The sequence below is a fragment of the Lissotriton vulgaris genome, chromosome 8, assembly GCF_964263255.1.
Source record: "Lissotriton vulgaris chromosome 8, aLisVul1.2, whole genome shotgun sequence".
Lineage (NCBI taxonomy): Eukaryota > Metazoa > Chordata > Amphibia > Caudata > Salamandridae > Lissotriton > Lissotriton vulgaris.
Window position 1 is genome coordinate 1,282,169,920 of NC_141696.1, and position 25,729 is coordinate 1,282,195,648.

General features: G+C 41.9%; 1 protein-coding gene across 2 annotated transcripts in view; it reads right to left on the minus strand.

Moving 5' to 3' along the window:
- Positions 1-25,729, minus strand: part of IFT88 (intraflagellar transport 88) — a 536,518-nt gene that overhangs the window by 346,516 nt on the left and 164,273 nt on the right. For both annotated transcript variants that reach the window (XM_086935210.1, XM_086935211.1), the window contains exons 9-12: positions 13,329-13,433; positions 11,233-11,335; positions 7,438-7,552; positions 7,094-7,325 (exon numbers count right to left, since the gene is read on the minus strand). In XM_086935210.1, coding sequence (XP_086791336.1) covers positions 7,094-7,325; positions 7,438-7,552; positions 11,233-11,335; positions 13,329-13,433 — 555 coding nt within the window. The remainder of the gene's footprint in view (positions 1-7,093; positions 7,326-7,437; positions 7,553-11,232; positions 11,336-13,328; positions 13,434-25,729) is intronic.

Below are 25,729 nucleotides of genomic sequence, written 5' to 3' on the forward strand. Positions count from 1 at the left end.
TCTGGTAACCAGTATATCAATCTTCGTGGGATTCAATTAATAAAAAGCGTAGCCACGCAAAAGTAGACAAAACGAAGGATGTTAGGCATGTTGCTGCGGAAGCTTGTGGGAATTCATTGTTCAATGCCTTCGTGCTATCAGCATGTATATAAAATTGCTGATTCATGTTTTGCTGTGCAAAATCAAGCAGGGCAATATGTTTGTTAAACAATGAAGTGGATAGTATTGACCACTGTGGAACTTCCCAATTTACACGGTTGCTGATGACAGATATCCTAATGAAAAGAGTGATTAAATATACAAATTAGCTTAGGGATCAGTTGAAAAGGCCAAAAGCTTTAAAATCTTTGTTGGGCATCGTTTAAAAGAGAGAGCAGAGCGAATCAAATTTATAAGGTCCCCTACTGTTACTGGTCTTAAACACAAAGCGGCCCAATTACGAAGTCGGGCGTACCGCAACCGACCGATCGTCGGTTGCAGTCTGCTCGACATAGGCCATTGCGGTCCGCATGCCTCATAATGATGCGGAGGGACCGTCCGCTGCCCTTCCAATGGGCTCAAGGAGCCCATCGGAGCGTCAGAAACACAAATAATCCTATAATAACGGCAGAGCCAGCTGCGGCCTGCCGTCGGGATTATGATGTCATTTTTCAACAGCCTTTCCATGTCGGCCTTTCTGACATGGAAATGCTGTCGGAAAGTGACTTTGGGGCCCCTAGCAGGGACCCCTTCCCCCATGGCCCTCCTCTATGAGGCCTGGAAGGCACCTATGTTGTTTCCTTAAACATCCCTCCATTGTGTGGCAGGCACCGAACACACGGTGCAGGGATGTTTAAAAACATCACATTTTCAATGGCAGCTTATGCTGTTGGCCTTTTCTGCCCGCTGTACACCTGCCATTGAAAAATGTATGTTTCCGACTACCCATAGGGTGGTTGCATCCACATTGTGCAGTTGAAACCGCCGACCTATGGTCGGGCGGTTCTAATCCGCTATGGTGTCTGGCGGATGCAAGTCTGCCCGACATCGTAATCAGGCCCTAAGTTTCATAATTTTATGAAAGTAAGGAATGTGGACATCCAGGGATAACAAAATGATCAAGATTTGATTTGTTGCAATGATGTGTCCATTTGCTTTCCTATCTATGCAGTAGTATTTTTTAACATTGCAATTTGTTTGCTGGTTTGACAACAGTAGCAATGAGCTGCAAATATATATTGTTCTCATTGTGGTTACATTCAAAAAGTAGGATTATGTTGTTCCTCTAGTGTCAGGGTTAAAGAGTCAGAAAGACCGGAAACAACTGTGCCCCAGCTGGGGTTTAGAGTTGGAAATCCATATGTTGGATTGTAATGCCCTCACACACCCTTTCAGGTGTCATGCTTCATCATTTGAGCTGCTCCTCGTTGGGTCGGCGGTGCAATACCCAACGGGTTCCCTATAATAGGGGCACTTTATCGGAGATCTTTTATCCAACAGCCCTATGGTGAGGTGCGGGTATGAGGCCAGAACTGTGTAGATGTAGGAAGGTGCTTAAAATAGGGTTCAGAGTACCTAGAAGGACTAACTTTTATTCTGGGGGTCTCCTACCCTGAGTAAAAACAAATATCAAGGCACTCGCCCAAGTCAAATGTCTCGGGTTAGGGTGTCCTTGTTGAAAAGTGTAGGTCAACATGTTTCTCGCTATAAGTTCATTCTATTTGCGATTCTTCAGGACCGGAAAGAGTAGACTATCTACACCTGGAACTTGTGGTATCGAGTTTTATCACAAGTAAAAGTATCTACTTCTTATTGTACCTGATTTGACCTGGATCTATCCAATTCTGCTGAGTACCCAGGCATCAACAGTACCCGGTGGGTCACGCATAAGGCTTTGCTCCTATGTGTAACTAAGGTTATGCGTTTTTCGCCTAAAACACGACCTACCCACTCCACCGGGTCCGGTTAGCCTGTATAAAGTGCTCAACCAAGGGAGTGGTACAGACCTTACAACTGACCCTGCTCCTGTGTTGACTTATGCATGCATTAACTTTCAGGGATGTTTGGCTGATATAAATGAGGGTGTATGGACATGTGATGCAATAGATAACATAACAGATTACAATTATGGAATTAATTCAATTCAAAACTAAGGTTTATATACGAGAAAAACCAGTTGGCAGGGTGATATAGACTGACCAGCTTGAAAAGCTGTAAAGCACAGCAGTTCCATACCAACACAACACTAGTATATCAGTGGCAATCTTGGTCCAGTGATGGTAATGGAGAGGAAGCCTAAAGCTCACTCCAATGCAGTAGGCCTCTTAAAATAAGGGAGTGGAGTGCAGCAGATCTCAGTGAAAGGTAATAAAAACATGTTCTGTGTTGAGGGTGGGAGGTGCGCTTGCTTTTCTCCTTCAAGCGTTTCCTTTTCTATTACGAAGTGGAACCTGTGGAGAAGGTGGTTTCAGTTGTGTATTTGCAGCCAAAGGACACTGATCTAAAAATACCTAAAAGCTTGAGCTGCAATTGAAGTTGTGCTCTCAATAATAATGACTTGATGGATTTCCTCATCTCTTAAGGGATTTAACAAGTTCTTCTCAACAAAGGATCTATTTCTCCTGAACTTTTGACTTGAAGGCCACTGGAAGTCATATTCCTTGTGTCAGTAACGATGAGGCCCTGAGACATTAATATGTTCTACTCAGCTCTTTGCATATCTAGATATGTGACACAAATGAAGCCTGAAGCTGGCCAGAGTGGCAGTGGTGGTTTGAGTGGCTGAGAAAGACACCACCAGACTGGTACATATTTTTCCTTTATGTTCCTAGGCAAACAAATTAACTACTTCTTTTTCCAGATTGTCCCGTTGGATCTATTTTTCTTTTTTACGCCCCCCAGTAGTGCCTGCACATGTCCATGTATCAATGGTATGAATGCTTCCCATAGAGTGCATGTGGAATCTACGGACCCCTCGTTTTCCTGGAAGTAAAGGTGTGTCCTTTCCCCAATCTGTTCGACCATATCTTTGTTCTTAAAAACCCAGGGATCTATTCTGGCTGGCAATACCACTATTCTTGGTGGGCCCTGGAGGGCCACTTCCACTGGGGAGTGGTCCGAAATCACTCTTGCTTTGATATGTGCATTCCAGAACAGTCTGTTACTCTCCGTGTGTGTCAGGATGTGATCGAGGTGGGAATAGCTGCCATGCACTGCTGAGTAAAAAGTATATTGCTGTGCGCTACGACTGTGCAGGCGCCATAAGTCCGTAAGCCCCATGGTTTCCATAAACGCCTGCAGTGGCTCCTCCCCCCTTCCCCTGTTGCTTTTAAATCCCTGTCTCTCTCTGGCTCCATGGTCGCATTCATGTCACCCCCCAAGTATTAGGATTCCCTGCGGAAGGTCCACAAGCAGGGCACCCAGAACCAATAGTGTATCTGAGTGTAAGTTTGGTGGCAGATAAACCGAAATTATGTTCAGGACCCTCCCTCCACAATGTCCCGGTGAGTGCCACATATCGCCCAAGTGGGTTGCGCTCGATTTCTTTAATAGCTAGGGGAAGGGCAGTATTACCACCCCTCTCAACCCAAACGTATAACCTGCGTGTGCCACTAGTTTATATCCATACCTATCTAACACCTTGTAATGATTACCCTTCAGGTGCGTTTCTTGTAATAGCACCAGATCGGGGGAGTGCTTATGTAGGTATTGCAGTACCACTGTGCGTTTTATTTGATTGCCCAACCGGTTGACAATCCAGGTGAGGATTTTCAGTTTACTATCACCCTGGCCCCCGTCCATTTCTGAGGCCCTAGAGTCGGAACTTCCCTTTGTGTGTCACTAACTTCTGTTTTGGCCATCCTGCTGGGTGAAACACCACTCCGTGTATTGAACACAGTAAAAACTTTGCATCCTGACAATACTGTAATACATAACAAACCATCTAGTTTTGGATATAACAATGCCGCTTTCCCTAACTATATAACTCCCCCCTCCCTGCTACCCTGCTAGGCGGGCTTAACGAATCACCTACCTCCCAAACTTGCAGAGCTCCTGTCGCCCCTTGAACTGTGTTTTCTAAAACAGGGTAGGCCGGTGCCAGACGATATAGATGGCCTTCCTCGTCTGCTTCCACCCCCTCAGGCTTTTGGTCCTGTTATCACTCCTGCCAATAGCAGAAGTGTTCGGTTGAATGTCTCTCCTCCCCAACATTATAATACTTCCCCAGTTTTACTTAAAGGACATGTTTGACAATGTAATTCCAGCAGTGAAGATAGTCTGTGGCCCCTGGTAGCAGTTTTGGTTATACACCTGTCCCGGGTGTCCAGTCTCTGTTTTCCCCCCTGTCCATTCCCGTCGGCTGAGGGCGTTCCGTCTTCTGTTGAGCTGAGCGGCTGTCCTTTCTGCTTCCTCTTCTCTGGTCACGCTGGGAGTTGTTTCCCACCGACTGCCAGCCCTCTAACCAGTCCCATGCTTCCTCCGCTGTGTTAAAATGCAAGGTCTTTCCATCTGCAATGACCCTTAATTTTGCTGGGAACATCATCATGTATTCAATTTCTTTGCAGCGTAGTTCCCTCTTGAACACCTCAATAGTCCTTATTTGCCTCTCGACCTACAACGTGAAGTCAGAGCAAACCCGAATAGTTGCTTTTTCATATAGGAGGTCACCACGCACCCGTACAGCCTTTAGTGTGACATCCCTGTCTCGTTAGTTAAGTATCCGGGCTATTATGGTTCAGGGTGGCGCGCTCGGTTTTGGTTTAGGAAGAGGGGCTCTGTGTGCCCGCTCTCATGTAAAATAGGTGGAAAGTCTCTTTGGTTTCAGATGTTGTAGTAGTATTAGGTCTTCCAACAATAGATCCACGATTGGCCCATCCATGCCTTCCGGGACCCTCACCACTCTAATGTTATTTCTTCGGGCCCTCCCTTCTTGATCCTCCAGTCTCGGAGCCATGGTCTCATGCTGCTTTGTAAGAGTCTGCACCTGTTCCTCAAGGCGCTTCGTACTAGTTTGTAACTTTGCCACTTCAGTCTCTGTCGTGTTAACTTTCTCAGAGATTTTGTGCAAGTCTGCCCTCAGCAGGTTCACGTCTAGGGTCACCGCATCCAGCTTAGGTTCGATCGACCCTTTCAGACCCGCAATTGCTGCCATGATTGTACTTAAGGAGGGTTCCGCAGGTACATCTGCTTGCGACTCTTGGGTGCTCGTCGCCTGTTTCGGGACCACGTATTTTTCAATTTTGTTGGTCTGGGACCCTGCCTGCCCTTTGGGCTTCATCCGTGCGCTCAGCTTCATCGCATCCTTGTGTACCCTGTATGTCAGGATTTCAAGTTTCGGATACACACTCTCCGCCCAGCACTTCTGCCTCCAAATGGCCAGGTAGGCCTCGCTTTTCAACCGTGATACTTGATGGATTCAACAGTGGTCTGCTTGGTCTGGACCTAAGTGCGATCTCTGTGGACCGCAGGCGCTTGCTTACTCTTGACTCTATTCCTAGGTTTTGACTAGTGGGTGCTCGCTATTCCCCCCTTGACGCACCTCTGCTGGCAAATCAATCCAGACTTCGTTAGATGAGTGCTGGCGCTCCACGCCCACGGCCTGCAGAGCTTATACTATATTACTCTGTGCATGGAGCTCTTTGATTATGGCGTGTAACAGTATCTGTTGTATTGCCTATGAGCCCTCGCGGTGGAGGATTCTGAGATCTCACTGGGCCTCTTGACCTCACTTGTGTTGCTTTCAAGGTACTCCTCAGTTCCCCTACCAGTGTCGCTAGGTGGGCGTTTGGGTCTTCCTCAAACAAGCCAAACACCGAACATCTGCTCCCATTTCCCGCCGGCAGGCCATGTTACCTCTTCACTGTCTTGGCCAGCTATCCGCACGAGACGCACCTGCCTTCTGTCACGGGCCTTTCATGGCGTCTGTGCCTCTTCCTTCCTGCACCAATCCGTCTCTAGGGCACTGGTGGGAATTATCCAGCTTGGATGGAGCGTATTTTTTCCTGGGGACCCCGCAGTCGGCCCTTCGCGATACTTTGTCAGCGATCCCTGGTTGTGGGCCCCTCCTTCAGGGCTCGACATACTAGGCCCCAGCATGAGCCGCGATTTCACCAAGTCTCGGCAACGGGTGTCAAGTCCTAGGGGGGCCCCTTGCGCCAGCAGTCCCCTACTCTCTTCTCACTGCGGTCCCGCAGGGGAGGTCGGTCCTCGCAGTCCCGAGCGCCCCCTTCGTTCCCGGCCTGAAGTGTCGCAGGTCAAACGTGCGCTAGTTCACTCCGGTCTGCGCCTTTTTCATCAACGTTTCTGCGCCATTCCGGAGCAGCTCCACTACTCATTTTTGTTCTCCTAGATGCCCCTTCCGCTGGTCCACTGTCACTGTCACCCCAGGAGAGGAGATTGGTACGGATATAGGGGTGTCTTATCAGGAGAGGGCCGGAGCTCCGACACCAAGCTTCCATCTTGGTCGTCTAAGAAGCCACGCCCCCCCCCCCAGCATTTAATAATTTACCTAAAAATTTGGATTTGCCAATTTACAACATGAATTCATGAAAATATATGGTGCTTTTAATTAAACAGGCAACCTAAATATCTTGCATGAAATAAGGATTGGGCGTAAAGTAGAAAACTACGCACATTTCTAGACAGCGCCCATTCCCGGACTCACACAAATTAACCATATTAACAGGTTTTGCAAAGGCATCTTATTTCTTGACCTATCTTGAGGAAATTGATCCGGCAAAACATTGGGGTAAGGATAATACTATGCTCATAAACGGTCACAAAGACACTTTTCAATGTTATTCCCTACTACATGCTGCAAAAAAGGAAAAGGTATTTCACCTAGCATATTCATGCCTAACTCGACCACAGCACGCCGACGCAGCATGCGTTGAACTCATGTCAACAAAAATAGTTCTGTTTTATACATTAGTGACATTTAATAAAGGTGCTAATCCAGAATACCCTATGTGCCTGATTTTGTTTAATACATAAATATATAATTGCATCACAAGTGTGAACATCCACTTCACGACATAAACCATCAAAAAAGGAGCATGATTAAGGGATCCATGTAGGTAGGCCATGAATAAAGCACAAACTCATTTCAACTTACATTCGGTGCAATATATTTGTCGTCATCATCTATACCCAATGGAACAGCAATCAGCTTCTGAAAAGCTTTCTTCATTTTATCCCCATCTCCAACAGCAAAATAGCAGAGTATCAGGTTGAAGCCAGCCTTTAGATTAGGAGACTCACTCATGATATGTTCAAATGAATTAATTGCATCGGAGTACTGGCCTGTCTTCACGAAGGTCACTCCAATGTTCTGCATTATTTTAATCCTGAAGAAAGAAGAGTATTGGTTGCTTTAACACTTCATTCCCTTGTAATTAAGTGATGCGCATGTATTTATTGTGATAAAATGCTTTGTTGAAATAGATCTTCTACACTCACCTCATTTCTTTATGTGCACTTGGAATCTGATCGAGGGCCATTCGATAGAATTTAATTGCTTTGGAGAAATGCCTTTGTTTCAAAAATATATTTCCCATGTTCACTTTCAGCCTCCCTAATACAAGAAGGCAGGGACATCATTAACATTCTATTACACAGAACTGGTTTTGTTATTTTAAGGTACAAAAACATTACTATACTGATTAAAACTAAACATTAAGTACTACTTACCATTAGAAGTAATTTATTAGTCTATCTCTTTTTTAAGCTTTTAATGTGACACCCACACTTCAGGAAGTCAGTTACTGTCGTCACATATAACATGAGAATGTTTGCACTTTGCTGGAGGTCTGCACCATACTCAATGGAGCGGCCATGCTGGAAAGCCAAGCTTTAAATAGAAATGTATTTCAGGTGAAGAGTCTGAAGCAAAGTATCCTGCCACAGAGAGAGACATTGTGCAGTCGGTCATTCCACACAGAGGAGGGGCTGCTTGGACCCCCAGGTGAGAACTGCAGTAGCAGAGGTATTAAAGATTGGCTTCCCTGAGGAAAGACACTGGACTTCACTCCCACAGTACCTAAATGCAGAGCCCAGTTTAGTACTACTTAACTGAAGAAAGATTTCCCATGCACCAACATCTATTTGGCTTGATCAAAGACACTGTGTGCATAGAGTGGACATGAAGGTGCTTGTGGAACCAGCACAGGGAGCAGACTTCTTGCCCATATTCCAGCCCTCTTCATATTGCAAGTGAGGGGCAGATAACTGAATGGCAGCTGACAGTCTTAGGCTCACAAACGTTTGTCTCTTTGGCTATATGGGCTTACAAGTAAGCATTAAAATTAAGTTCTAAATACATTTGCAAATCTTCACAAAAAATTTCAGCCATTTTCTGTCTGTTTAAGTGTCATTTGCATTCTGCTTCTCCCAATGACAGCAATACTGCATGGGGAAACAGGTTGCTCCACTTCTGCCTTGGGCTCTATTGTCATGTGAGTAACAGCAGTTTGCCTGATTGCAAGTGCACCTGCCTGAAAATGAGTACCTTGCAGCATCCGAGCTGGTAGCTAGTTCTTTAGTCTTCCATTGTTTCCTTTTGTAAGTCTCCTTTAATTTATTTCCTTCTTTTTTGTTTAAAACGTCTTGCGGCTTCCCAGACAGTTCTGGTTTAGCTCTTGATTGCCAGTCATTTCATTTGCAGTGTACTGCATCCTGTTCAGCCACTATTTCTAAACTGAACTGCCATCTTTGTTTTGCACATTAAAGGAGTTTATATAATTTTTTTAAAAATATTAATTTAACAACATCAACAAATTCTTCACTTGAAACTTGTCAAAAAGCTTCAATGAGGAATTATATTTTGAACACTATATATTACCTATTTACTTAATATTCTGAAATCATAATGGATATCTTACATACATGTTTAGCTTAAGCCATCATTTGTTTCATTTGGGTTGATATTCAAATGCACTATCTATCACCATATATTACCGACCTTCTTACATCTCTTACCTCAAATGCAATACTCACACCATAAACCCCCACCAGGTGTTGTCAGAAATCATATAAAATATCTATGAAGTTGTACCTTCCCTCCCCACATCCTACCATTCCATAATGTCAGCCCATACATCCATGCCTTTCATGACCTTATGGTCTGTCCTAACTTTCTGCATCTTAGGTTCCTCAGTTAGTGACCACTCCAGTAGGTACCAATCCCAAGAGGCTATCACAACACACCATGTAGGAGATAGCAAATTAATCGCAAATATATGTTGAATTCTCAGAACCTTAGATCTAGGTATAATTCCCAAGAAGAGAGGCCTTAATGATACATCAGTGTTAATATTTGTCACTGTCCTCGACCTCACTACTATTTTCTCCAGTATTCACTTAATTTATCGTAAAATCACATCATATGCATGAATGGCGCTCTAGCTCTCCACTTGAGGCATGCAGAAGAGTTGCTTGGATATATCCTATGCAAAATTAAAGGGGCTAAATAAATGCAGGGTAAACATATTACTTTACAACTCCTGGACTTAGGCACATGTTGTATTCCATTCTGTTAATGGTATTCCTAAGCTCCTATTACTGTTGCACTGTCATTGGCCTGCTCCATTTTTTTCAAGGCTTTACTGGATGGTGATATTAGAATTGTACTGTCCATAATGAATCATCTTTTTATTGTTACAAGATGGCTATGTTTAGAAGTATTACGTTGGCCACCTTGGATCAGTAAAACAATGATACACCACACACTTTAGAGTTTGAAGATAGCTTTCCAGTGAGATGTTTAATGAGAAGCCATCCTGCAAAGTTATTGTGCATAGTTTGTCATTGTTTTTACCAAACATAGATGGCCAACATATTGCTTCTAAAACTTGCAGCTATGCTGGAAGTTTAAAACAGGGATACATTAGTAACAATACCATTGCAAACGGCCACTCACCACTATTTGCAGGTATATACCTGCCATGTTTAAGTGGTGACATTTCCTTTTTCTATTTTTATTCTAATCAATTTGTTTGATTAATTTATTGTCCATACCCTTGTTGAGTTTAGGTGTCTGTTTTAATGCGGACAGTGAATACAAGAATGAGTCATTGGGTGGTTGCATTCATGTATGAGTGCAAGGATAAGTGACAAGGTTCATATATGATGAGTTGCTGCCAGACTGAATTACAATTTGGTGGACGGATTGCACTCTGTCAGGGTGATGGAGTAAATTACTCCACAACCTTGACAGAGTACCCGTTTGCCAAACTTAGAAATGTCCATCAGCCTGACATCACAACGGTTCTTGTGAACGTATTGGAACTTTGCCATACAGCTACGTCAAAACTTTTTTTATTTTCATATACAAAACCCCAAAGTGGGTGTTTGATTTTGAAAATGAAAAACGCAATGGCCCCCTCTCCATGGGAGTTATATCCCATGGTGAGGGGGGCATTTTAGTTCTTTACTGCCACTTACTGCCAGGGTTTGCCCGTTGGTGATGGGAAGTAAAAAACGGCCATATGTCTGCCCACATAAACTGGGCTGGTGGTCATATAGCCAATTTTCCAACAGCCATTACCCCTTCGGGCCGTCTGAGAAGTTTGGGAACAACGTAGACAGATTAGTATCCGCTGCTACCAAACTATGGATCTCCCGAATTAATTTAGTGGACAGACCATTACATTGGCAGTGAGCTTTCTACGTCTCGACGGAGTTTGCTTACAGCCAATATATAAATTAGGCCGTGAGTGCCTAAACTCATCAGTGACTAAAGAGGCACTTTCATTTATAAGCCAATCTATTGGCCGTGCCGATGCTTGTTCAGCAGTTGTTTAGAGGAGAAATTAAAAGGCCAACGTCCAACTTTCAGAGATCCCTGCTCCCGAAGATGACAAAGCAAAGAAGGATACACTGGCATACATATTTTAGAGTTATAAATATTAAAATACTTTTAATTATATTGCAGAGCTCTATTAGGGTAGAGCCATCATTTTTTGAAAGAGCCAAAAGGACAGGGAAAAATCATAAGGGAAGAAACACCGGTCGCCCACAAAATGTTTTACTGATGGAGAGTGAGAATGAAGGTTAACTAATGGGAAAGCTCTTTAAAGGAAAGATAAAAAGAACATTTTTAAAAATGTGTATAGACAAAAGACAATATAGACAAAGGAAAACCTCTTGGGGAGTTTTTTCTACCAAATAAAACAAATTATACCTGCATAAAAGTAGATACTTCATGATTAGGAAGTGGATTAACCCCAAAAATGTGGTCCTTGTGATTGTACTTACCTGCATTGCTAAACATCTTATTCTTCACTATAACTTGATACGTATTTAGCGCTTCTGAATGCAAGTCATTTGCTGAGTACTGGCTGGCAAGGTTAAAAAGGATCTGGAAAAGAATGACAAAGCAAAAGTGTGAGAATCGGCCACAAGAACACCAGTGAAAAGTGGAAAAAAATATATAAACACATGCTATTACTCCCTTTGTCAAAGAGTATAACTATAATCACGGTTGTACATTGAAAGTTTAGTCACCATGACCAGTAGTAACTAGACAAGACAATACATAACAAAACAACTATGATGTGTTTCGAATTTATTTGATAACGGAAACTTGAAGGGCTGTCGCAAAATTTTCATGAGGATACAACTAACTACACATACATACACACACAGACAAAATAATTGAAGGTAAACTTAACCTATATGACCCAGAAGCAGTGGTTGGTCTTAGACACACATTATGCCAACAAGATAAGGCAATCCATGGGATTGTACAAGCTGACACCCTCAGACCGGTGCATTTTGAAGGTCCGAGCTTTTCCTTTCACTGCAGCTATTGTCTCATTTGTTGTGACACACAAGACCATCATGTAACTTCTTTTAAGGACCACATGTATATTTCCTAAATCTCACATGCACCTGAGTAAATTTAAGGCTAGCTGTGTAGAGGTTGGTTCTTATCATGTGCTCCTCTACAGTCAGAATGTAAACTACAAAGAAGGGCCAGGTTTACCCATTACGTTTTTTTTTAATTAGGGGCCAGGTTTACACATAATTTGTTTTCCAATCTGGGCAAAAGCAAATTAGGAAAGAAAACACATTTTGTGTATGGCTGAATTAAAAAAATGTAAATGTAAATGTATATGTTCTCACTTCAACTGATTGCTAATTTTTTTCCAGATGCTGTTCAGCATTGTAAGAAAATTGTTGCTAATGCTGGGGAAAGAAGTATGATTATGCATATACCGTGCATGGGTCATTTGTTTTTTTTTGGTTTTTTGGGGGGGAAATACATTTTTATTGAGTTTTAGAAATATGAGAACTGATTCAGTCGACATTGCAAACCAGACGAGGCGTTCTACCGGTACAGAACCACAACTGCTGAGTACAAATAGAGGAGTGGCAAGCAAGTCCATCAAGTAAAAAAGACAGAAGTACAAATTGCAAAAATCATGCAGAAAGTTGTTGGGACTGTGTAACGTAAGGTCTGGTTTGTAAACGGAGAGAGAGGGAAACTTACGGAGGGGGTTGAAGGGGGCACGGCGGGGTATAGCAGACTCAAATACTAGATTTATTTACGTTGATGGTATGGTCAGGGTGTCCAGATGTAGGAGGAACCAAGCATGTGTCATGACGCAATGGGCTGCTTGTTTCTTCTTTTAATTCTAAGATGGTGAGTGTTCATCTTATCTTGAAGCGGCCCAAAAAAAATAAAAGAGCCTTTATTTTTTCCAGAACGAAAGGGCCCAGTACCAAATGAAGAGAAGAAAGAGGCGGGGAGGAGGTAGCATTGGTGGAAAGGATGGTGGTGGACGTGTGGAATAAGTATTGATATGAAAAAGAATAAGGTAGGAAGGAATCGAGTAACTGGGCTATACTAAAGAAAGGACCATAACCTAGCAGGACAAGGGTTGGGGAAGAAATACATAACAAGGATGAGATGGGGGCAGGGATGCAACTTAAAGAGCGTGGAGACTTGAGCAGGGAAGCAGCCACAGGGAAAAAATAAAACACATTGACTGACATGTAGTACTGAAGGAAAAAAAGAAAGGATAGTACAGACACTATGCTCCATGGAGGAACAACCAGAAGAAGAGGAAGGAAATCCATCAAATAAGAAGCAAACAAATGAGACTGAAAAAAAGCCAACTAACAACAAGCAAAAGACTGACCCAAAGTCCACACTGAGTAATTTTATTCTACCATAACAGCCGGCTAAATGCTAGCCCTAAAAATGGATACTTAAGAAAGATTGTGTTGTCAAGTTTATAAGAAAACACAATATTAGTAATTAACAACTATTTGCTAGTGCTCATTCAAAATAAATGGGATATTTACTTGAGTTGAATAAAGGTTAGAGGCACTACTATTCTACTTACAGAGTATGTGAGGTCCAGATTGATGTTTTCTGGAGAGGACATTTGTTCACGTTGCCTCACCAATACTCTTTCCTTTTTTCCAGCTTCTTTTGCTTTTTCCAAAGCCTGAAATTATTAAAGAAAGAAACAAATAAATTATCTCCATGAGTAAATCAAGACGTCCCTAATATAGGTAGAAAAATGAAACAATTTTACTCCAGTATGTTTTCAGTTTATTTTCCTCCATTTCCAGCTCACATTTAAATGCTAGTTTAGCTCTCCTCAAAAATGAAGGTAGTTATGGTTGAACTCTTGTAGCTCGCCAGCTTTAGATAAATTTCTGGTTCGGACACATTTGCACCATCTTTAACAAAAGAAATGAAAATGCTGTTTTATACTGAAAATAATAAGTGAGTGGGTGTGAATCAGAAAACGATGAAGAGATCTGTCACTTGTCACAATACATTAAAAAGTTTAAGCCACATTTACAAAGAAGATGGAATACCCATAATCCTATGCTTTGCCATGGCAAGCGGGCAGCACAGCATTTGTTATTTATTTTTGCTTCACAGAAACAAACACCAAAAGTGTTGCTTAGTTTCTGAGAAACAAAAACAGCAACATTCTTGATGCACTAGAATTAATCTCTTAACAGTAGTGTGGACCACTATTGATTTTTCCTTCCTGGGACTTCAGTGCCCCGCATGGAGGACCTAGGTAGGAAATATCAGTGCCAGGAGGAAGCACTATACAGGAAAAGATTTTCTAATGCACAAACACCAGTGGTCCTGTGGTGAGTAAATCATTGGTGATGGTTTTCGGACTGTGGAACTGGCGTAGGCTCTGCCATTGGAAATCTGTCAGCTTCCTCACTTGTAAATGAGGCAGAAGAACCACAGTTTTAATTAAGCAAAACATCTGCCAGTTTAAAGCGTATGTACCTACTTCGACCATTCAATAAATAATATTCATAGTCTTAAGGTAGAGTTCCTCTTAAACTCTCTCATATACAATGAATCACTATCCCAAAAATTATTGTGCACAGAAAAATAGGTATTGCAAACACAAGACCAGTTTTATGATTAACTGACACAGGTCAGTGTTACACATATAAAAAGTTACCATAGTTCAGATCTCTTTAAACTATGAGAAGACTGGAGAAAAAAGTCTGTGCAAGGTTTAAATGTGCTTCCACTGGTCATAAATATTAGCAGGTTTTTATAGTTAGGGTAACTAGTGGCTTTTCACACATCTAACTTTTTGAATCCAAATCTTTACAATTTCATAGCTAGTGAGACCTAATCACTTACCTGACAGAGCAAAATACAACAGCTGCCTACTAGAAATTATACATTTATGGTTCTATAATCAATATCAGTCATCACTTTTTTTACTGTGCATTCGTTGTATACCTATGATTTTGAAGGGAAATTGTTATATTGTAGAAACAACTATAACTGAAAAGGAGCTGCCAACATTTCTTTTCCATACAAAAAGAGAACTAAGCTAGGGTGGTCGGGACAACTTTAGATACAGAGTTCATCAGTTAGTACAAGTAATCTTCATTCCATTTTATGTGTATCTTGCCAAGGGGAATCAGAAAGCACCAAATTATTTGTCATGTTTTAAAGATCTGCCGCCTATTGTACAGTTTCTTCATTCCTCACTCATTCCTCTTTGTATGGGCTATGCATGCCCACCTCTTAAGGTACAAGAAGGTCATGAAGTCTCCCTGAAGACTGTTTGGCCCATGCCCCCAGGTGATCACTTTCAGGAAGGCTGAAACTGAAAGCTCTACACTCTCAAATCTTCAAATCTGAACTGGAGCAGGTTGCATTAATCCTATCACATTCTCTAAATGTTCCGACTGCCAGGGAATGATTACATTTGATTACTTCTAATAATTTTTTGTCCAACTTTCCAATTTTACCGGACTGTTGTAGTTGTTTTCTGTTAACTGTGTTCAGTCTAGTCTCATGATTGTCAGGACTCTCTTTCTCCTGAGGTTCCTTTATGGTTTAACTTGTAAAACGCTTCTTGGAGCCTAGAAATGAACTTCTCAACCTTTCCAATGTCTGTGAGGACAAGGTCCCTTTTCGGTGGTGTGCCTACTGACGATTGGTCTTTGAGTCTAGTCTTACTTTTGTTACTCCGGGGGACAAAATAGTCTGTATCTGATGCCGTCTCTTTCTCTTGCTTTTAAGATATGCCATATCTCCTCCCTGTGTGTGCAGTTCAGTCTTTCGCCTCTCAGCTGGGAATATATGATGAACACTGTCCCCAGGGTATTAACACTTCCAGCACTTATACAGGTGATCAGGTTTGTTACATCTAACATTTATCAATGCATTTCACTCCCTTGATGGTTATCACATTTTACTGAGTATTCTATTCCTGGTTGTGGCAGATTACCTAGGAGTATCTTCAATCATCTACCAACAACATTTTCATCTGCTTTAAATGGCCAACTGTTTACATCTAAAGTTGCAGGCTCTATACTTTGTTATGTCAACTGTAAATGGTAAAGATATGCAGATGTTCAAAATAACAGAAAGTATTTCAGACTTACTCCGAAAAATGAAACGTAACACAAAACATGGATAAAAAAAACTATTTGTTCATGTTTAACAGTACAATGCCATCATATTTGTAGTGTACAGGCAATTCTGGTTCAAATGGTAATAGAACTGACTGGATTCCGATTCCCTGAAATACTTTTTCAAATATAAAATATATGTAATCTAGCTGAGGGAAACATATGCTATTGACATCAGTGGACTCCTCCTGTTGTTCACACAAAATCTCTTCTGTGGCTAAGAGTCAGCAGCTGCTACACCAATGGCAGTCAGGGCAATAAGTCAATGGAAAAGGCACTCCAATGCTTCAAGATCATATGTGCTTATGACTAGGTATTCCAGCAGCCACTTCTTTTGTGTAGGGAAGTTTTTCCAGACCCTGGAAGGCAAAAGAAACAGGAGGGCTGGAATACATGGTGTAAAGACTAGAGAAGTTTTTTATCAATGGTATGGGCAAGAGTATCTGGGCAGACCTAGGGCAGAGTTTGAGCATAAGTAATGTTAGATGTGCGACTTTGGATTTCTATGCTGAAAGGAGGTATGGGCTTAATTTTACACACAATGATTTTAGTCAGATTTGCTTAGACACTATCACTAATCAGTACTTGCCTACTCCCATATGAGAGTGGACCAGAACAGAAGAAGGTAAGAGGTCCTGCGAGGGACGCCACTTATCCTTGTGGAAAATCTTCCCAGGGTCTGGAGAATTAAGAAAGGCATGGAACAAAGAAAGCTGCGGACCACCCGACCATGACACAAGGTCTGAGTGTGGTGGACAGGAGAGATAAACAGCATTGGACTTATTTGTACAATCTGTGAACAGGTTTTTCAGTGTTCAGAAATCTGGCGCTCTACTTCTCACGGTAAGGTTTCAGAGTATCGTAGCTTCAAGTTAGGTGCTTCTTGGCAGAGGAAAACCTTAACCTCTGTAAGAGAAGAGGATCAGGGACCTCCCTCTTAATGCAATTGTACAGGAATCCAGAGCACACTATGCGTATCAAATCGAATTTCAATCTTCAAATGGTCATACATATGGGATAGATCAGACCAAACATAAGTTTTCAAAAGTTTTATTACTCAACAGTGTTCTCTTCTCAGAATCACTGTGCCTGTCACTCTAGCCTACACGTGTTTCATCACAGCATGTGGCTGTGAATCTTCAGGGCTAAAAAGGATGTATAAAGAAACAAACGATAATAAAAGAAAAATAAACAAAATGAAAATTAAAACCATACAAACAGTATGTGTGGAGGGAAGGGACACCAGTGATGTGGATACCAATAAAGAGGGTAGGAGAAAGACAAAAAGTGACTTTTGCTATGGTTGTTCACATACGGGTTCTTATATTTGTGTGTTCTCAACTATATAAATGTGCAATAGATTGTGTATAGTGACATACGGCGTGTATACGGTTGGGGTATCCTCTAGTAAGTGAACATTAGTTCCCATCCTAACTAATCAAACAATTGTGTTGTGCGGTGACTTGTCATTCTTAAGTATTTCACTTTACGGGGTCTAGAATTCAAAAAACGTAATTTCATCTTGCCTGAAAATCAAAGTTTAAATAACCACTTATACTGCATTTCGGCAATATATTAAATAACCATAGACAAGGATGGCCCAAGGGAAAATATAGAAAATTAGTCATTTAACATGAAGAAAACATTTTCCATTACTTCATTCATTAATAGACCATAATCTCTAATTATCATTGCATTGACGTATTCACTATGTAAATTACATGTAAACGTTTTGAAATCAATATCGTATGTTTACTCATTTCTACACCATTTGTTTGAAAAATCCAATATCATAAATGATGACTCGCACAGTCACTAAGCAAGTGTTGGTTTGAAGCCCGGAGTTATCAGCATTATTCTTTGTATATTTCCCCTAACTCATTAGTACAGATTACCGTTAAATTCAAAGCATACGAACAGTCAAAGCCGTGTCACCTATTTCTATCAATACGGGTAGCTGTAATTCAAAGCTTGTTCATTACAATCTATGCACCGAAAAAAGGAACGGGCTACAATCAGGCAGCTCCAAACATATCTTGAGTATTTTAACGGACATCACATGGCAACCGGGATTGATAATGGCGACCCTTGACGTGGTCTCGCTTTATACGATATGATCTGGAGCATTAAGGGCAGTAAATGGATTGACAATATATTGTACTGGGGTCGCTACATAGACGATTGCCTTTTAATATGGTCAGGATCAGAAACCACACTTGAGGAATTCTGTGTATATTTGAATGACAATGAGATGAACATGCGATTCACCACACATATCAGCACTTCTAAGGTGTCTTTTCTAGACTTAGAACTATACATCAAGGATGGTATTCTACATAGTAGATTATTCCGCAAAGAAACAGCATGTAACTCAATACTTCATAGCAACAGTTGTCATCCTAGTCACCAAATAAACGGAATCCCTTATGGAGAATTCATACGAGCAAGACGGAACTGTAGCGAAGAACAGGAATTTGAAACTTGTTTACAAGACATGCAGTCCAGGTTTTCGAATAGAGGTTATAATCCTCAAATCATTTCTAAAGCTGACAAAAAGATCAAAAAAACAAGCAGGGAATCAACATTAGCAGCCAGACGCCCAAGAACTGATAACAGTCAGCAACCGGTGAGACTCGTCACAGACTTCAATGAATTGAGTCCTGTAGTACGAAAAAGTTTCCAAAAACATTGGGGGATCCTTAGTGCAGACAGAACATTAACTGACGTTATAGGAAATCATCCTCAAATAACCTTTCGCAGAGGGAGGAATCTCAAGAACAGACTAAGCCCAACTGTGCCCAAAGTTACAAGGACTTGTGATTGGCTGACTCAAAAATCTAAAGGTTTCTTCAAATGCGGTATGTGCTCAATGTGCAGATGGGCCAAACATGGAACCAAGACATTCCAAGATCACAGATCAAAACAGTATACAATCAACACAAACATTAACTGTGATACAAAGTTTACTGTGTACATCATTGAATGTGCCTGCAAAAGCAGATATGTGGGAAGCTCGATTAGGGCACTCAAAGAACGCATCAGAGAACATGCAAGAGCATATGCCACCAAGGACCCAAGATACCCCATGGCTATACATATGGCCTCGTGTCCTTCACAAGGAGAGATCAAATCATTTACCTTCTATGGCATTGATGTGGTACAACCTTCAGTAAGAGGTGGGAACAGGGAACTGCGCCTTAGAAGGCAAGAAGCACTATGGATCATGCGTCTAGACACAACAAACAGAGGCCAAAATACGGATGATGAACTACATTTCTTCTTGGGTTCTGACTGATAGGATGATCCCTTATCAGACATGAAGTATCTATATTGTATATAAAGAAATTGTTCAGCTGAAATTTCAATGAGAAATACTATGTTATTATTTTTTGGAACTGAATTCATTTAAATTTTCAGTCTACAAGGACATGTATAACTGGGAGTTGAGGATGAATATGTAAAGCAATGTAGAAATAATGACCTTGTAAATGATGCCAATATATCCTACCAAAGGGGCTTCCATCGCTATTAATTATCCAAGATTTTGACGGTCCTGTTTTCTTTTCCTCCCATCTGGGAGTTGTTCTTCAATTTTCTGCCAATGTTCATCCACACCAAGTGGAATTACTTTCAATTTATCATGTTGGACTCTAAAGGTAGTCCAACACCCGATAGGGGTCACTCTCACCAATTGATCATAACCTTAGCCGGCTGCGAAATAAATTACAAAGAATTTTTATATGACCATTCTATTTAGCCTTAAACATAAATCTTGGCGAGTCTGGGGACACCTCTAATCATGAAACCGTTTTGAGAAATCAGAAACTTCTTTGATATCGCTTTCTTTCAGGAGTTTAAGCGCCCGAACTATACGCAAAACCCTTCCCAGATGCATCTGACACAAATGTGATTATTCTTGACCTAAAACCACGCAAAAAATATTTTCTCCGAAAAAATCCCCATCATGCAAACCCTCCTCCCCGCCCTTCACATTTTATTAGTTTTTGATTAATTTATCAGTGTGCTGACCCGTTTTATATTATAACGTATATATTCCTCTTCTACTTTCCGTTTTCTTGAGCTGTCATTGTGATTCCGCTCAAGAGAAGAGTCATGTGAGTAATGGCAGTAACTCTTCTATTTCTTGCCAGCAACTCCACAAACTGAGCACTCTAGTCTTTTTGGAAACTGCCCTTTGTAAATGGGCGGGATCCGCGGTTTGTTTGTTCCCGCACTTGGAAACTGAAGCTGCACCAAGCTCAAACCACGGGCAACAAACGGGTAAGATTTTGAACGATCTCCGCGGAGATCACTGCCTCTCATCATACGCTTAGTTAAATTATGTAAACCACCTTGGAACATATTCTTTTTGTTTGAATTCCAGCCCTTAAATATTGATGCTGTGTAACACTACACGCTACCCCTTTTGACTAAACAGAAACCGAACATCATCGGTACCGCTCTCGTTTCTATAGAAACTACCCGATAAGGACTGGGTCGGAATTATCACCGGTCACCCGGTGAGTCTATTTTAGAGTGCTTCAGGAAATACTCTCATGTCTGTTAAACGTTTTCAATGTACCAACAATCACCGTTTCCTCTTTCTGATTGTGGTTTATTTTATTTTTACTTCCAGACAACGCGCCTCGATCATTAAGATCAGGTAAATAAAACCCTTCCCCCACGCCTCCCCTTATTCCTCGCTCTCTTTTGCAGCTGCCTGATTGTAGCTCGTTCCTTTTTTCGGTGCATAGATTGTAATGAACAAGCTTTGAATTATAGTTACCCGTATTGATAGAAGTAGGTGACACGGCTTTGACTGTTCGTATGCTTTGAATTTAACGGTAATCTGTACTAATGAGTTAGGGGAAATATACAAAGAATAATGCTGATAACTCCGGGCTTCAAACCAACACTTGCTTAGTGACTGTGCGAGTCATCATTTATGATATTGGATTTTTCAAACAAATGGTGTAGAAATGAGTAAACATACGATATTGATTTCAAAACGTTTACATGTAATTTACATAGTGAATACGTCAATGCAATGATAATTAGAGATTATGGTCTATTAATGAATGAAGTAATGGAAAATGTTTTCTTCATGTTAAATGACTAATTTTCTATATTTTCCCTTGGGCCATCCTTGTCTATGGTTATTTAATATATTGCCGAAATGCAGTATAAGTGGTTATTTAAACTTTGATTTTCAGGCAAGATGAAATTACGTTTTTTGAATTCTAGACCCCGTAAAGTGAAATACTTAAGAATTACAAGTCACCGCACAACACAATTGTTTGATTAGTTAGGATTGGAACTAATGTTCACTTACTAGAGGATACCCCAACCGTATACACGCCGTATGTCACTATACACAATCTATTGCACATTTATATAGTTGAGAACACACAAATATAAGAACCCGTATGTGAACAAACATAGCAAAAGTCACTTTTTGTCTTTCTCCTACCCTCTTTATTGGTATCCACATCACTGGTGTCCCTTCCCTCCACACATACTGTTTGTATGGTTTTAATTTTCATTTTGTTTATTTTTCTTTTATTATCGTTTGTTTCTTTATACATCCTTTTTAGCCCTGAAGATTCACAGCCACATGCTGTGATGAAACACGTGTAGGCTAGAGTGACAGGCACAGTGATTCTGAGAAGAGAACACTGTTGAGTAATAAAACTTTTGAAAACTTATGTTTGGTCTGATCTATCCCATATGTATGACCATTTGAAGATTGAAATTCGATTTGATACGCATAGTGTGCTCAGCATTGGACTTATTAACTGCCTTCTAAACAGTCTAAGCAATAAGTGTAAGACTGGAAAATGTCTTATTTTTGGCTTAAGAGCGAACCTGTGTGGCCCCACAAGGCTAGGAAGAAGATGCAAGGGAACCCTGTCAAGGACTAAAGGGAAGGAAGATGTAAAGACTAGCAGAAAACTAGAAATGTTCCCATAGTTCTTTAATTATTTATCCTGATCATCATATCTATGTTTTTCTTTATGATCTACTATACGCTCAACCAAAATTCCCTCAAAGTGTATTGTCAATTCTGTGGAACAAGTATAGCTTTGGGAAACCGACTAAAAGTAGAATAAAATCTTGATATTGGGTCCCCTGAAGGCAGAAAGCACAATATTTACTGCTCAGCCTTGTGCCCTTTACTATTCGATCCTTCAGCAACTCAAAACCAAGTCATGTGGCCACTAAGGGGTCCCTTAGTGTCATTAGCTCATGACAGCAGAACAGGTTTTTGAAGCATGCCTAGGTTTGAGGGATGTGGCACTAGTGTCAGGGAAGGTAGGATATTGGGCAGGCCATAGGCAAGGTAGATATAATTTTTTTAAAGCCCGGGGGCTGGAAATGGAAAAAGCAAGGAGAGGCTTCTTCAGGTTCTGTGGCAAAAGGTAGTTGCCCCAAACCTTCTTCGTTTTATGACCCATCTCTAGGTTCCAGTGAACCTATTCATTGCATTTCTGAAAAAGGAGTGGTAATGTTCCTTTTAGCTACCAAGAGTAACAGAGCTCCTCACCCATACCAGAGAATTCCACGGAAAATGACAGAACAAAGCAACTGTGAAAATGTAACTTCATGAGGAAATATAGAGGGCCTGAGTTACTCTCGTCCTTCCATAATCAAATATAACCTTGATGTGTCACTTGGTTTAACACCTTGGCTGCTGTGACTTTTCCCCTCCTATGCTAACATACTATGAACACCATTGTTCATGATGAGCTCAGCTCGTCATAAGCACAGCTCCACTGTGCCTCATGACGAGCTGAGCTCGTCATGACCATCGAAGGGGTTAAATTGCTTCGGGAGGGTACATGCTCCCGGATGTGGGCGCAGACAACATAGGCATTTGCCTAGCTGGTCAATGTGATAAATGAAGTGAACCAGTCTCATTTTCTTTCCCTTTAGTGTGGTTGATAAAGAAGGATCTCAACAGTCCAAGTGGGGAACCTTCGGTTTAAAATACCAACAACTTTGAAGAAATTTCTACCCAAAATGCGTTTAAGGAGCACTACAACACAAAACGATGCTCTTATCTCTGTTCTCAGAAGTGGTAAGGTCCTAATGTTTTCAATAAAAGGTATAAAATAATCAGAGATATCAATCAGGCGTTCAGCTGTTTCAATCCTGAATTACATCACTGAGTCATATGAGAAACATGGCCATTTAAAAAAAGCACCAAAATGATGGAATGCTAACAATTCAAGATTGTTAGGGTGTTGGGGAGGATATATGAAACATTCTATGCTGGGCAAAAGTATTTTGAAAGAATATCTGGAAATCTTGAAAAGAATGAATGAAATACATAGTTCACACCGAGAGACAACTTCGATGATAAAAGAAAGAAAATTGACTAAAATAAGGAAAATAAAAGAATGAAATGCCAATACTCGGTACATATCAGAAATTAACTGATTACATTTAAAGCACAGATTAAAGAGAATACAGAAATACTATAAAGTAATTTTTTATCATACTAGACTATGACCCCATTCAAAGTCTTGAACATTTGCAGTACTAGTTAGTGCACTATAGTGCCTTGGCCCTCAGCAGGGGCTACCAACCTAACACCCCATAGTACTTTCGTCTGCGAGGATAGGCATTCCTATATGTAGCTTTGAAGGTTTGCAGCCCCAACTTCAGAGTTCAGGACTCCCGTTATTCCGTCCTCTCTGCAAGACCCTTTTTCCCTGGCTTTCTCTGAGTGATGCACTAATTGTGGAGTATTGCAACTTGATCGTGAATTTATGTTTTTAGTTGTAACAACACACACACTGCAAATGTTTTCAGTTATGGTACTGTGGGCCATAACAGATCCACAGAAGCAGCTATTCCCTTCTGCAGCAAATCCTTTCATGCCTCGCCTACCCTTGCGGAAAGTGATATATACAGTTGTGAGACTTTGCACACTGTAGGTTTTATAGTCCCCAGAGCAGTTCCCATGTGACAACTTCCTACTAGTTTTTCCATTTTGGCAGATATGATGTGTTCTTGTGCAGTGCTCAAAGCTTCCTTACAAGTGTTCCACAATACTTTGTTATGTTGCACACCACGAAGAAAAAGAAACTGACATGGCCATGATGCTGTAAATAGATGATGATAGTAGATTATAACAGTGTAGTTCATAGCTTTTCAAATACATCTCTGGTCCACTGGCTCCCTCTGGTAACTAAGTCTAGTATTTCACGACTGGGTACCCAATTGTTGATGTTAGTGCTTAGATCTATAAAACGTGGGTGTTAGACCTGTCTGGCCTTTGCGTAGCCCCTCCTATTTATGATTTATTTTTGTCCCCTTTCTGCCCCTCATATCCCTTAATTTTTATGTCCACTGGATACTTTGGTGGTGTTGACCTGGGGGTTAGATGCTCTTTGCCCTCATAGTTTTTTTACCTGAGGCTTAGGTGCCTTTTCTGACTAGAAAGTATGGGACTCACAAAATGGTCGCCATTAACTGCCATAACTGCCACTCCTAAGACTGGACCCATAGGGAAGAATAGGAGCCCTCTAGAACCTTCTGGTCCCTTCTGGACCTCCTATGGTCAGCCTATATAAGGCCAGAACCAGGGCGGCCATTTTATGTTGGTGTGGTGTGAAGAGGAGAGGTGGAGGACAGGAGTATAGGCGGCTGAAGGAGGAGACTGGTACACTGTGAGGATTGATAGACCTGCTCGGTCGCGGTCCCTGTTGTGGTGAAACTATCCATCATCTTCTGACCTGACCCTGTCAAGACGTGGACTCGGGAGACCCCCTTTAGCAGGGGTTACCGATGGGAATCCTATGTGGAGTCTGAAGGCGAGGACAGTAAGGTACCGCCAGGTGAGGGCAATCAGGGGTGCCCCCCTAGGTCAGGGCCCGGCCTGAGTGGGACGGAAGGAAGGTAATCCCTGCTCTTCCCAAATCACCGGTGTCCAGTGAGACTGTCTTCGTGGCTCAGAAGAAGTGTCCCACCTAAATCCGGCACTTCGGATTAGAGTTTATTAATAGTTTACTTGCCTCAGGATTAGATCATCTGCCTGTGAGGCGCCGCATCTCCCAGCCAGGAGTAGTGTTTCAAGCACTGCGCAGGCCCAGTGTGGTGCGGAGCAGTACCAGTGAGGAGAAGCGCTGTCTCGAGACCGCGCATGCTTAGTGCCGGTTTAGGTGGTTCCTGAGGCGCGGAGGTGTCCTGTAAGCCGCGCAGGCTCAGAGGTGTGCTGGAAGACCTCCAGGCCTGGTAGAGGAGCGGAGCTGAGAAGACCGGCGGCCGGTCAGGCCGCGTGAGAGGAACGGGCGAAAGGGGAGGAGCGCCGAAGTTCCCGTGTGCCTACAAAGAGGTCCGAGGGTTAACGAAGTAAGCGTCTTGCTTGGGTGAAGCCCCAGAGCTGGACAAATTTCCTTAAAAGCGGCAGGGTTCTTGGGAAGTGGTGAAGCAGAGTCCCTGGAGTACGAACTAGGCAAAGAGGTGATATCTAGACTTCCTGTCTCCCGACTGGGACAAGACGGGCCTTGGTGTAGTGCAAGAGTCCTGAACTCCTGTTTTATTTAACGCTGTAGGGATCCTGCTTACGTTTAATGCCTGTGTGTTCTCTTGAATGACCGGAGCAGTTGGGAAGAGGATACTGGCACTGTCCATTCGGCAGATCCGGCCTATGAGTTAATGTTAGCAGGAATTCCCCAACTGACAGAGGGAGTAGGTGGTACCTTGGAATAGGTTCTCCAGAGTGAAAAGAGAAATTGTGGTGATAACTTTAAAGGTTAAGCAGACATAGTAAGGGCTAGCCTCAGGCATGAGTTAGGTTTAGCCTGCCTGTCTTCAGTTT